The sequence below is a fragment of the Lynx rufus genome, unplaced genomic scaffold (genome assembly GCF_022079265.1).
Source record: "Lynx rufus isolate CCGP_SWC_20201006 ecotype Redwood Valley unplaced genomic scaffold, mLynRuf1.p SCAF_13, whole genome shotgun sequence".
Taxonomy (NCBI): Eukaryota; Metazoa; Chordata; class Mammalia; order Carnivora; family Felidae; genus Lynx; species Lynx rufus.
This window is the reverse complement of record NW_025814827.1, coordinates 42,066,605-42,081,257: the sequence shown is the minus strand read 5'-3', so window position 1 is coordinate 42,081,257 and position 14,653 is coordinate 42,066,605. Positions and strand designations below refer to the sequence as shown.

The window sequence follows — 14,653 nt, the reverse complement described above, 5'->3', positions numbered from 1 at the left end:
TTTTCCTCATTAGGAGAAAAAAATAAAGTTATATATTAACAACCTGAATAATAAACAGCCATACATATAAAGAGTTAGGAAACACTTTAAGTATTAACACAAAAAATTTCCCAAGATACACTGTAAGTGAAAAATAAGGTACAAGATATTGTATGATATGTTTCGAATATATGTTCAAAACAGGAAAATAAGCCAATGTACATAAATACTATTTACATAGTCACAATTTTGATAATTTACACAAGAAATTGTTTTCTCTCTGGTTCGATGGGTTATAGGTTATGGATGGGGGAATGCGATGGGAAGATCTCTCGGGCAACTTTTTTTTTTTTTACCTTAAAAATGTTTAACTATGCATACATATTACCTATGCAAAAATTAAATGTATGCTTACAACAGCAAGTTTTTTTCCTATTACTAAACGCATCTTGTCTGAGTCACTTCCATGTTTTTAAATTGCAATGCTATTATTTATAGTTAATCCCTCCAAATTCTTGAGTTATCCTGATTCCTCTTCTCAGACATCATGTCTATCACCAAGTCCAAATGACTGTACCATAAAAATACATGTTGAGTTCTCTTTATTCTTCCTGCTACCCACTTCCTTTCTCCATTCTCCAGCAGGCTAAGTCCCCAAATTCTCCTGTGCATAGCACTGCAAAATCTTCAAACTGTTCTTGCTTTTACACTTGCCTCCTTCAAATCCCTCCTCCCCACAGCGGCCAGAGTGGTCTTCAGATTACAAAAGCCCTACTGTAATTGTGAGTACACAGGTAGAAGAATGACTACATGCCGTATCCTGTGCAACTGCTGCCTACCTCTCTGACATGGCCTCATACTTTTCCTCCATTTGCCCATGACTTAATCACCACGTGGGTTCTTTTCTGTTCCTCCATGCACAGCTCTTTCACCTCCATGGTCTTTGTTCTTGCTCTTCCCATTGCCTGTTCTGCCCTCTCTCAGACCTCCCATAGCTAGATTTATCTAGTTATTCAGCTTAAATGTCACCCCCTCAAAAAGGGCTTTTCTAATACCCAGCATAAAAGAACACCCTACTTGTCCCCATTTGTTTTCCAACATATCACTCTGTTATATTCTTCATTTTTGACAGTTTTAAACCTATCTTCTTTGCTCTTTGACAGCCTCCCTCCACTGGAATATAAACTCCCTGAGAGCAAGGACTTCATGTACCATAACTACTGCTGAATTGCTGACCCATTCATACACTAAGCCTTCCAAATGATAGATACTTACAACATTTTGTAAAAGAAAGAAATTCCTTTCTATGGTTTCTGATTGGGAAATATCTGAGGAATCTGCAACAGTTTCCCAAAGAAACAACCATCGTGGGTGGAGCCAGGACTACAATCTTGTCCTCTGAATTCCAGTCTCATATTTTCATCACTACTGGATGCCTTGTGTAGTAAACTAGTTCAGGTCATCCTAAGATACACCTCTTAAAACACACACACACACACACACACACACACACACACACACACACACACACACACATATATTTCTTTTTAATATTATAAAATTGCCTGAGGGGCGCCTGGGTGGCACAGTCGGTTAAGCGTCCGACTTCAGCCAGGTCACGATCTCGCGGTCCGTGAGTTCGAGCCCCGCGTCGGGCTCTGGGCTGATGGCTCAGAGCCTGGAGCCTGTTTCTGATTCTGTGTCTCCCTCTCTCTCTGCCCCTCGCCCGTTCATGCTCTGTCTCTCTCTGTCCCAAAAATAAATAAACGTTGAAAAAAAAAATAAAAAAAATAAAAAAAATAAAAATAAATAAAATTGCCTGAGATTAAAATGCTTTCTCAGCTGAGACGAGAGGCCCACTGTAGACTAGTTAAATTCTCTATATTATCCTGGGTATTTTGAAATTAAAAAACAAACAAAAAAGACTTTGTATTTCCAAAGATCTCTCCTCTCTCCTCTGATCCTCTGCTCCCTCTCTTCCCTCCCTCTTCCCCCAACCTTTTTGTATTTGTACATGTGGCTTTGTGGTACAGGTACCTCTGTGATCATGGTTTCTCTGTCCCATTATCTTTTCTCCTATTTTTTCCATTTGTGTCCTGTCATGTTTTTCCTTCTGTTCTCTCTCTTCCATTGATGTTATATTTCTAGCTATCTGTATTCATGGAAATTGATCCTACAGATAACCTTTCAAGAAGCAAAATGACATATATTCAAAGTTATTTATTTGCAGCACAAATTTAATAGAAAAAAATGGTCAACAATATTATCTCCATCCCTTTACCTCCTCTATGTTTCATGATCTCCCACTCCACCTCTGACTGACAGAACACACACTACACACACACACACACACACACACACACACCTTTCTTTTTAATATTATAAAATTGCCTGAGATTAGAAAGCTTCCTCAGCTGAGATGAGAGGCCTTCTGGAGACTAGTTGATATCTCTACATGACTTTCAATTAATTCTTTTTTTTAATGAAATTTATTGTCAAATTGGTTTCTGTACAACACCCAGTGCTCATCCCAAAAAATGCCCTCTTCAGTACCCATCACCCACCCTCCACTCCCTCCCACCCCCCATCAACCCTCAGTTTGTTCTCAGTTTTTAAGAGTCTCTTATGCTTTGGCTGTCTCCCATTCTAACCTTTTTTTTTCTTCCCCTCCCCCATGGGTTTCTGTTAAGTTTCTCAGGATCCACATAAGAGTGAAACCATATGGTATCTGTCTTTCTCTGTATGGCTTATTTCACTTAGCGTAACACCCTCCAGTTCCATCCACGTTGCTACAAAGGGCCATATTTCATTCTTTCTCATTGCCACATAGTAATCCATTGTTGTATATAAACCACAATTTCCTTATCCATTCATCAGTTGATGGACAGGTAGGCTCTTTCCATAATTTGGCGATGGTTGAGAGTGCTGCTATAAACATTGGGGTACAAGTGCCCCCATCCATCAGTATTCCTGTATCCCTTGGGTAAATTCCTAGCAGTGCTACTGCTGGGTCATAGGGTAGGTCTATTTTTAACTTTTTGAGGAACCTCCACACTGTTTTACAGAGCGGCTGCACCAGTTTGCATTCCCACCAACAGTGCAAGAGGGTTCCCGTTTCTCCACGTCCTCTCCAGCATCTATAGTCTCCTGATTTGTTCATTTTGGCCACTCTGACTGGAGTGAGGTGATATCTGAGTGTGGTTTTGATTTGTATTCCCTGATGAGGAGCGACGTTGAGCATGTTTTCATGTGCCTGTTGGCCATCTGGATGTCTTCTTTAGAGAAGTGTCTATTCATGTTTTCTGCCCATTTCTTCACTGGATTATTTGTTTTTCGGGTGTGGAGTTTGGTGAGCTCTTTATACATTTTGGATACTAGCCCTTTGTCCGATATATCATTTGCAAGTATCTTTCCCCATTGTGTTGGTTGCCTTTTAGTTTTGTTGATTGTTTCCTTTGCTGTGCAGAAGCTTTTTATCTTCATGAGGTCCCAATAGTTCATTTTTGCTTTTAATTCCCTTGCCTTTGGGGATGTGTCAAGTAAGACATTGCTACGGCTGAGGTCAGAGAGGTCTTTTCCTGCTTTCTCCTCTAGGGTTTTGATGGTTTCCTGTCTCACATTCAGGTCCTTTATCCATTTTGAGTTTATTTTTGTGAATGGTGTGAGAAAGTGGTCTAGTTTCAACCTTCTGCATGTTGCTGTCCAGTTCTCCCAGCACCATTTGTTAAAGAGACTGTCTTGTTTCCATTGGATGTTCTTTCCTGCTTTGTCAAAGATGAATTGGCCATACATTTGTGGGTCTAGTTCTGGGGTTTCTATTCTTTTCCATTGGTCTGTGTGTCTGTGTTTGTGCCAATACCATGCTGTCTTGATGATGACAGCTTTGTAGTAGAGGCTAAAGTATGGGATTGTGATGCCTCCTGCTTTGGTCTTCTTCAAAATTACTTTGGCTATTTGAGGCCTTTTGTGGTTCCATATGAATTTTAGGATTGCTTGTTCTAGTTTCGAGAAGAATGCTGGTGCAATTTTGATTGGGATTGTATTGTATGTGTAGATAGCTTTGAGTAGTATTGACATTTTGACAATATTTATTCTCCCAACCCATGAGCATGGAATGTTTTTCCATTTCTTTATATCTTCTTCAATTTCCTCCATAAGCTTTCTATAGTTTTCAGCATACAGATCTTGTACATCTTTGGTTAAATTTATTCCTCTGTATTTTATGCTTCTTGGTGCAATTGTGAATGGGATCAGTTTCTTTATTTGTCTTTCTGTTGCTTCATTGTTAGTGTATAAGAATGCAGCTGATTTCTGTACATTGATTTTGTATCCTGCAACTTTGCTGAATTCATGTATCAGTTCTAGCAGACTTCTGGTGGAGTCTATCAGATTTTCCATGTATAATATCATGTCATCTGCAAAAGTGGAAGCTTAACTTCATCTTTGCCAGCTTTGATGGCTTTGATTTCCTTTTGTTGTCTGATTGCTGATACTAGGACTTCCAACACTATGTTAAACAACAGCGGTGAGAGTGGACATCCCTGTCGTGTTCCTGATCTCAGGGAAAAAGCTCTCAGTTTTTCCCCACTGAGGATGATGTTAGCTGTGGGCTTTTCATAAATGCCTTTTATGATGTTTAAGTATGTTCCTTCTATCCCGACTTTCTCGAGGGTTTTTATTAAGAAAAGTTGCTGAATTTTGTCAAAGGCCTTTTCTGCATCTATTGACAGGATCATATGGTTCTTATCCTTTTTTATTAATGTGATGTATCACGTTGATTGATTTGAGACTGTTGAACCAGTCCTGCAGCCCAGGAATGAATCCCACTTGATCATGGTGAATAATTCTTTTTACATGCTGTTGAATTCGATTTGCTAGTATCTTATTGAGAATTTTTGCATCTATATTCATCAGGGATATTGGCCTGTAGTTCTTTTTACTCGGTCTTTGTCTGGTTTAGGAATCAGAGTAATACTGGGTCATAGAATGAGTCTGGAAGTTTTCCTTCCCTTTCTGTTTCTTGGAATAGCTTGAGAAGGATAGGTATTACCTCCACTTTAAAAGTCTGGTAGAACTCCACTGGGAAGCCATCTGGTCCTGGACTCTTATTTGTTGGAAGATTTTTTATAACTGATTCAATTTCCTCGCTGGTTATGTGTCTGTTCAAGCTTTCTATTTCCTCCTGATTGAGTTTTGGAAGTGTGTGGGTGTTTAGGAATTTGTCCATTTCTTACTGGTTGTCCAGTGTGTTGGCATCTAATTTTTCATAGTATTCCCTGATAATTGCTTGTATCTCTGAGGGATTGGTTGTAAGAATTCCATTTTCATTCATGATTTTATCCATTTGGGTCCTCTCCCTTTTCTTTTTCAGAAGCCTGGCTAGAGGTGTATCAATTTTGTTTATTTTTTCAAAAAACCAACTCTTGGTTTCGTTGATGTGTTCTACAGTTTTTTTAGATTCTATATTGTTTATTTCTGCTCTGATCTTTATTAGTTCTCGTCTTCTGCTGTGTTTGGGTGTCTTTGCTGCTCTGCTTCTATTTCCTTTAGGTGTGCTGTTAGATTTTGTATTTGGGATTTTTCTTGTTTCTTGAGATAGGTCTGGATTGCAATGTATTTTCCTCTCAGGGCTGCCTTTGCTGCATCCCGAAGCGTTTGGATTATTGTTTTTTTCATTTTCGTTTGTTTCCATATATTTTTAAATTTCTTCTCTAATTGCCTGGTTGACCCATTCATTCTTTAGTAGGGTGTTCTTTAACCTCCATGCTTTTGGAGGTTTTCCAGACTCTTTCCTGTGGTTGATTTCAAGCTTCATAGCATTGTGGTCTGAAAGTGTGCATGGTATGATCTCAATTCTTGTATACTTATGAAGGGCTGTTTTGTGACCCAGTATGTGATCTATCTTGGAGAATGTTCCATGTGCACTCGAGAAGAAAGTATATTCTGTTGCTTTGGGATGCAGAGTTCTAAATATATCTGTCAAGTCCATCTGATCCAATGGATCATTCAGGCCCTTGTTTCTTTATTGATCCTGTGTCTAGATGATCTATCCATTGTTGTGAGTGGGGTGTTAAAGTCCCCTGCAATGACCACATTCTTATCAATTAGGTTGCTTATGTTTGTGAGGAATTGTTTTATATATTTGGGGGCTCCGGTATTCGGCGCATAGACATATAAAATTGTTAGCTCTTCCTGATGGATAGACCCTGTAACTATTATATAATGCCCTTCTTCATCTCTTGTTACAGCCTTTAATTTAAAGTCTAGTTTGTCTGATATAAGTATGGTTACTCCAGCTTTGTTTTGACTTCCAGTCATGATATATAGTTCGCCATCCCTTCACTGTCAAAATGAAGGTGTCCTCAGGTCTAAAATGAGTCTCTTGTAGACAGCAAATAGATGGGTCTTTTTTTTTATCCATTCTGATACCCTATGTCTTTTGGTTGGCGCATTTAGTCCGTTTACATTCAGTGTTATTATAAAAAGATATGGGTTTAGAATCATTGTGATGTCTGTAGGTTTTATGCTTGTAGCGATGTCTCTGGTACTTTGTCTCACAGGATCCCCCCCTTAGGATGGATCTCTTGTAGGGCTGGTTTATTGGTAATGAATTCCTTCAGTTTTTGTTTGTTTGGGAAGACCTTTATCTCTCCTTCTATTCTAAATGACAGATTTGCTGGATAAGGATTCTCAGCTGCATATTTTTTTTCTGTTCATCAAGTTGAAGATTTCCTGCCATTCCTTTCTGGTCTGCCAAGTTTCAGTAGATAGATCGGTCACGAGTCTTATAGGTCTCCCTTTATATGTTAGAGCACGTTTATCCCTAGCTGCTTTCAGAATTTTCTCTTTATCCTTGTATTTTGCCAGTTTCACTATGATACGTCCTGCAGAAGATAGATTCGGGTTACATCTGAAGGGAGTTCTCTTTGCCTCCTTGATTTCAATGCCTTTTTCCTTCCCCAGATCAGGGAAGTTCTCAGCTATTATTTCTTCAAGTACACCTTCAGCACCTTTCCCTCCCTCTCCCTCCTCTGGAATACCAATTATGCGTAGATTATTTCTCTTTAGTGCATCACTTAGTTATCTAATTTTCCCCTCATAATCCAGAAGTTTTTTATCTCACTTTTTCTCAACTTCTTTTTCCATAATTTTATCCGCTAGTTCATCTATTCTCTCCTCTGCCTCTTCAATCAGAGCTGTGGTCATCTCCCTTTTATTTTGCAGCTCATTAATAGCATATTTTACTCCTCCTGGCTTTTCTTAGTCCCTTGATCTCTGTAGCAATAGTCTCTACTGTGCTTTATACTGTTTTCAAGTCCAGTGACTAATTTTATGACTATTATTTTAAATTCACTTTCTGTTATATTGTTTAAACCATTTTTGATCAGTTCGTTAGCTGTTGCTATTTCCTGGAGATTATTTTGAGGGGAATTCTTCCGTTTCATCATTTTGGATAGTCCCTGGAGTGTTGCGGAACTGCAGAGCACTTCCCCTGTGCTGTCTTGAATAACTTGTGTTGTGGGCGGGGCCGCAGTCTGACCTGATGTCTGCCCCAGCCCACTGCTAGGGCCACAGTCAGACTGGTGTGTGCCTTCTCTTCCCCTCTCCTAGGGGCGGGATTCACTGTGGGGTGGTGTGGCCCATCTGGGCTACTTGCACACTGCCAGGCTTGTAGTGCTGGGGATCTGGCGTATTAGCTTGGGTGGATCGACTAGGTGCACAGGGGCGGGAGGGGAAGGCTCAGCTCGCTTTTTTTGGGATATCCGCTTCAGGAGGGGCTCTGTGGCACCTGGAGGGAGTCAGGCCTGCCACCAGAGGGATGGGTCCGCAGAAGCACAGCGTTGGGTATTTGCACGGTGTAAGCAAGTTCCCTGACAGGAACTGGTTCCCTTTGGGATTTTGGCTGGGGGATGGGCGAGGGAGATGGCACTGGTTAGTGCCTTTGTTCCCCGCCAAGCTGAGCTCTGTCGTCAGGGGCTCAACAACTCTCCCTTCCATTGTCGTTGTCCTCTAGCCCTCCTGCTTTCTGAGCAGAGCTGTTAACTTATAACATTCCAGATGTTAAGTCCCACTGGCTGTCAGAACACACTCCGTCTGACCCCTCCGCTTTTGAAAGCCAGACTCGGCGGCTCTGCTTTGCAGGGCAGGCTGTCCCTCCACTGCCCCAGCTCCCTCCCTCCAGTCCGTGTAGCACGCACCGCCTCTCCATCTCTCTGCCCTTCCTACCCTCTTCCATGGGCCTCTCACCTAAGCTTGACTCAGGAGAATCCCTTCTGCTAGTCTTCTCCTGGTTTTCTGGGTTATTTAGGCAGGTGTGGGTGGAATCTAAGTGATCAGCAGGATGCGGTGAGCCCAGCGTCCTCCTATGCCGCCATCTTCCTCTCTCTGACTTTCAATTAATTCTAAAACATTGTGATACATTCTGAGAAGTGAGAGCCTAGGAGTTTTATAATTAACAAACAAACAAACAAACAAAAACAAAACACTTTGTATTTCCAAAGATCACTCATCTCTCCTCTGCCCTCATGTTCCCTTTCTTCTCTCCCTCAACTCTTTTTGTATCTGCACATGTGGCTTTTTGGTGCAGGTGTCTCTGTGATTATGGTTTCTCTGTCCCTTTATCTTTTCTCCTATTTTTTTCATAGGTGTCTTCTCATTTTTTTCCTTCTGTTCTTGTGTCTTTTCCATTTATCTTATATTTCTAGCTTTCTGTCTTTCTGGAATTTCAGCTTACAGATAACCTTTCAAGAAGCAAAATGACAGATATTCAAAGTTATTTGAAGTTATTTTCCTATTATTCAAAGTTATTTTCCTATTTCCACAATAGGAAAAAACTTGCAAACAGCATTATCTCTAACTCTTATTTCCTTTCTCTACCTTTCATCATGTCCCACTGCACCTCTGGCTGAACTGGATATAAATTTGAGCTAAAGTGTATTCGACTGCATATTGTATTTTTGTAAAATTTAACTTTGTTGTCTTAATTTTAATATAACTCAGATTTATCCCATCTTCACTTTTAATGTATAACAAAGAGAGTAATTAAAGGGAGCTTTGTATGATTAAATATTTTTTTCTGTATGTAATATTCCTAAGTTGACAAATAGACCTTCCTTTTTCCAATGCAAAACACATGAACTAAATACACAAAAAAGTGAATAACTATAAATGCTATCACAATAGAGAAATTCTTCTTGAGAGAACACATCCCTAGAAGAATTAGTGCATAAGACACCACAAAGATCTCTTATTTAAGGAGAATTATTCCTAAAAAAAAAGTTTTTTCAGCACAATATACTCTCCCTCTACCGAATTCTTTTGCTCCCAAAATATGCACATACTAACATACTTAACATTGACTTAGTCTCACTACTAACCTCTTATTAAACACCAATGCTTTCTCATCACTTACAGGAATTATATGAAAAGATCTAGAATAACCTTCCCAGACTTACTACTTTCATGATGCTTAATAAACATGTGTGACAGTCCATTAACACTGTCGCTGTTAAAACGTCAAATTTAAAATGATGACATAATCCAGTGGGGTCTTAGCTGGCACATGTGTTGAATATTTTTAATCCTTAAAATGTTCTCTAATTCTGCTTGACATTCTAATTATTCCCACTGGAAGCACTCTGTATGCTTAAGATAGCTGTAAAACCCCCAAGCATACTCCCTGTTGCATCACAAATTAGAAAGCAGATTTCACAACTTACAATGTCTCACTGTAAGGACATACATTTAAGGAAACATTCAGAAATGATCACTTAATTTCCTTTTCATCACAAGGAAGAGGATGGCCCCTTGTTTGAGAGTAGCACTGGAAGCCTAAGGAGGTAAAAATTTTGGTCATTCTTCATATTAAAAAAATTGAGAGGAAGAATAGAAAAGAAGAGTCATACTAATTGTCTGGAACATCTGCTGCCTTAAAATGCTTAAGAATAGAATAATCCTGTGAAAGAGATAAAGGGTGAGATCTAAATTGTGACATATAGCACTTTGTACCTTGTCCCTCAGATATGCCTCCCCAAAGTCCTCCTGATGCTTAATATTATATTAAAGGGGCTGACATCTTTCACTGCATGATTATAAAGAAGTGAAAATGCCAGTATCTTGGGGAGATTCACCATCTGGATTTACATTTGAGAATCACACAAATGACTAGGTTTCCCATGCTACTGCAGAGATAAGGGGGAGAAGAAAATTGGGAATCACAAGTCAATGTGGGTAAATGAAAGAAAGGAAGAAGATGACAAAAATAGAGCAATGAGGAAGGAAAAGCAGAAGCTCTATGGAGAGAAATTGCAAAGAAAATAAAGGAATAAAAGATATGGCAAATGTAAAAAGAATAATTGAGAAAGTGAGTGTATAAAATAGAATTAGTAGGAAGAAAATGGGCAAATCTGAAAAATGTAAAGAAGAGCAAAAGGATATGAAAGGGGAGAGATAGAGGCGATGCTAGGAAGATGATCAGTCCCCAAACGCTTGGCTTTGAGAGCTGGTCTAATAGCATTTGGATCTAGGCATGCTTCATGTGGTCTGTCAATGCAGTGTTTCTGCACTCTGAGAAAGCAGGGGGCATGAGCACCCTCTCTACCTGTGCAGCTTTAATGCCAGATGCATTTTTGTGTCAGTTGAAATAGCAAGGAAATTTAGAGATAATGAAAACATTCAGGTCTGTATCTTAGCCTATACTGACAATATTTCTTTGCCAATCTGACAGGAGCAAAAAAACTTGTCTCTGTGAGAGTCTTTGTTTTGGGCTTTTTCCCCCTAGGATTTCATGTTATGCAGAGTAACGTTCAGCTGATGCACATCTGTCCTCAATCTGTGTGATGAGCACAATCTTTGAATCAGAGGAACAGAAACTATATAAATGAGAATGGGAGAAGAATGTGGATTAAAGATGTGAAGTGGGATGCAATTCTGTTAGTAACAGAGAGTAGAGGCGGATAATGGAAAAATAAAAGCAGAGGAAGAGTAGGAGACTGCAACTCTCAGAGTGCTCCCTGTGTCTTAGAATTGTCAAGCCAAAGAAGCATGAAATAACTGTAAATGAGCACTTGGAATGCACAAAACCCAAGAAGAGCAGAAGGAGCTACTGACTTACTTTCCTAAGGGTAGGTTTCCATAAGCAGAGTAGGAAATGAATATGGAGGCCAATAGGCATCTAAGTGGGTAAAAGACAGAAGGAAGGTCCTAAGCAGTAATTTGAAGGCACCAAAGATGTTTTTTTCCTATTTCCATTTGCTTATACTTAATATGTGTGAGTTTATACATATGTGAATAAGTATCTCTTTGCACAAATATGTGCCCATGTGTTATAAATTCCTTTTGCATAATATTTGGCTGCTAGTTACAAATGTTACCAATCACATAGTACATATGTTCTCATGTTTCCTAATAGGTGTGCCCTAAAACACCAGCTTACTGCCTAAATTTCCCATGAGTTTATGGACTTTTTAAGGTTGATTTTTCTTTAATTTTTCCCCTTTTTTCCCTCTTCCTACCTTCTTTTCCTAGGATGCTAGCAATAATTTCTGTCAAATTTCTATTGGGAAGTTTTCCTTCTCCAATTTTCCATATCACTTTTATTGGCACATTAAAAAAAGATTTATTGAGATATAATCCACATATAAATTTACCATTTTAAATGTATAACTCAATGGTTTTAAGTGCATTTACAGAGTTGTGAAAAAGCTTCATCATTAAACTTTTGGTTCCTTTCTCAAAGCATAATGTTTTTGAGTTCACTCATATTGTAGCATGTCCCAATATGCCATTTGTTTTTCTTGCTAAACTGTATTGCATTATATCTACAGTACTTTTGAAAACTATTGCATGTAATTCAAAATCAAGGGAAATATCATTATATGTGACATTATTTTGTTAAAATTAGCAATCTTTCATTTTTAAATCATTCATGCCAACAGTAAATAATGTACACATATCACAACATGAGTATTTATTAATAAAATATGGTTATACAATTATAGTAACATATAAATTATGTTTCTATAAATAGAAAATAACTACAAATATAATTCTAAATACAATTGTTATTTAGACAAGATTGCAGCCTGAAAAGGGGAAATACTCATGCAAGCAATATAACGATGATTTATCTGCCTAAATAAAGTAATACCCACTGATGGATGCTGATTAATAATATCCTCATCATTTTAAACTGAGGAATACACACCTCTTATATTTCTTACCACTTGTGAGGAAAAAAAACCCATTGCAAAAAATAAAAATCTTAACTGCAATTCCTTTATTTTTCTCATCTGTCAAATGAGTATATCATTCTCTATGTTCTATATTACTAATCCCAGATCTAGCATGCTTTGATTTTATTAGCTTAGATATTCAAAATGTTTTATATATTCTGATGTTTTATATGGAAATATTTGTGGAAGGGATGTCATCTGGCTATCATTCTGAGATTGGAGGAAAAAAGAGGTTATGGATATATGGTGATCAAATATAACTGGGTTAGTATTAATTAGGATTTAAGAACAAGGTGTGCAGCAGATTCAGGATGGGGACCCAACCAAGAGTGTAACTAGGGCAATAACTCTAAGTTTGGAGAATGTAGGGATCTTGTTTGAGACCCTAAACCATTTTGGAATAAAGGTGCACAAGGACACCAAAGAAGAATAAGTAAGAAACAAATTTGGAAAAGAAGGCATAAAACTAGGGAGTCTATAGGAACCAAAGGAAAGAAGGACTTGCAAAAGTACTTTGGTCTGTGGGAATGAGAAGTGACCAAAACCCAGCAACTAATGTAAACATTACAGAAAGTGCACCACCACTAACAATCAAACAAACAAAAAACCAACAAACCTGAAAAATTTAATAATGATTAAGTTTTGCTGTAATCAGGAAATTTCAGCTATACCTCAAGCAAAGTAGCTCAGAGTCCTAGAGGAGCACAATTACATAGAAGCAGCACGTGGTTAAATGGGAATGAGAGTGTGGTTATAAAAACAATTTCTTTTGGGGGAAATCAAGAAATGAAGGGTAGAAAGATCAGCCTAAAACACAAGACAGTTATGACCATGCATTGCTTTCAGCTAGGCAAGTCCTGGAAGTGGTAAATGATTTTATCTGAAAACAGCTATGGAGTAGATGAAAAGGTAGTTATAACAGATGATTCTTTGTTCTTTGTTATTATGCAGAGGAGAGATGGAGAGGGAGAACAGCACAGTGGTGACAGAATTTATCCTCCTTGGTCTGACCCAGTCTCAACAGACTCAACTTCTGGTCTTTGTGCTAGTCTTAGTTTTCTACCTCATCATTCTCCCTGGAAATCTACTCATCATCCTCACCATCAGATCAGACCCTGGCCTCACAGCCCCCCTCTACTTCTTTCTGGGCAATTTGGCTTTCCTGGATGCATCCTACTCCTTCATTGTGGCTCCCAGGATGCTGGTGGACTTCCTCTCTGAGAAGAAAATAATCTCCTACAGAGGATGTATCACTCAGCTTTTTTTCTTGCACTTTCTTGGAGTAGGGGAGATGTTCCTTCTTGTTGTGATGGCCTTTGACCGCTACATGGCCATCTGTCATCCATTACGCTATTCCACTGTCATGAGCCCTAGAGTGTGCTATGCCTTGCTGTTGGCTCTGTGGCTTGGGGGCTTTACTCATTCCATTGTGCAAGTAGCCCTTATTCTCCACTTGCCCTTCTGTGGCCCAAACCAGCTGGATAACTTCTTCTGTGATGTGCCACAGGTCATCAAGCTGGCCTGCACAGACACCTTTGTGGTGGAGCTCCTGATGGTCTCCAACAGTGGCCTGCTTACCCTGCTGTGCTTCCTGGGGCTTCTGGCCTCTTATGCTGTCATCCTCTATCGTGTGAAGGGACACACCTCTGAAGGCAAACACAAGGCTCTTTCCACATGTACCACACACATTATCATTGTGTTTCTCATGTTTGGACCTGCCATCTTCATCTATACTCGCCCCTTCAGAGCCTTCCCAGCTGACAAAGTGGTTTCCCTCTTTCACACAGTGATCTTTCCTTTGATGAACCCTGTGATTTATACTTTTCGCAACCAGGAAGTGAAAGCTTCCATGAAGAGGTTACTGAGTCGTCACATGATTTGCTGAATAGAAGAATGAAATAAGCTACAAAGAAGAAAATCTAGTTGGAATTAATTAAATCACTTATTTATTAATGTACAAGGACACCATTGCATTTTAGCAAATATTACATTTATTAAGCACTTGCAATTTTCAGGCACTATTCTAGGTATGTGAATAAGGCAGTTGAGAGTCTAGGTCTCTTGGGGTTATACTCAAGTAGATAAAAACAGATTGAGCTATTAAATTGAAAATGACCTCTAGGAACTTGTTGGATTGAGCACAGCGTGTTGTATGTAAGTGATGAACAATGGAAATCCACCTCCCAAACCAAGAGCATACTGTACACACTGTATGTGTATATATGTAATTCATTATACATATAATTGTAAACTAAATAAAAAAAAAGAAATATCCTCTAATATCCAGAAGAGATAGTTATCTGAAACAAATAAAAAATACTGTTATGATAGAGTTTGACTAGAGATGGGAGTTTTTGCCTATGGTAGTTAAGCAAGGTCTTGTTGAATTGTGGTTAGCTGATATCCAGATGAAACATCCATGCAATTTTCTGGGGACACAA

At 38.9% G+C, this 14,653-nt stretch overlaps 1 protein-coding gene across 1 annotated transcript; it reads left to right on the top strand.

Annotated features, from left to right (window-relative positions):
- Positions 1–13,170: 13,170 nt before the first annotated feature.
- On the top strand, positions 13,171–14,097 carry LOC124508145 (olfactory receptor 4N5-like). The gene has a single exon (XM_047074561.1). It carries the CDS (start codon positions 13,171–13,173, stop codon positions 14,095–14,097), a length of 927 nt encoding a protein of 308 aa, XP_046930517.1.
- The last annotated feature ends 556 nt before the right edge of the window (positions 14,098–14,653 follow it).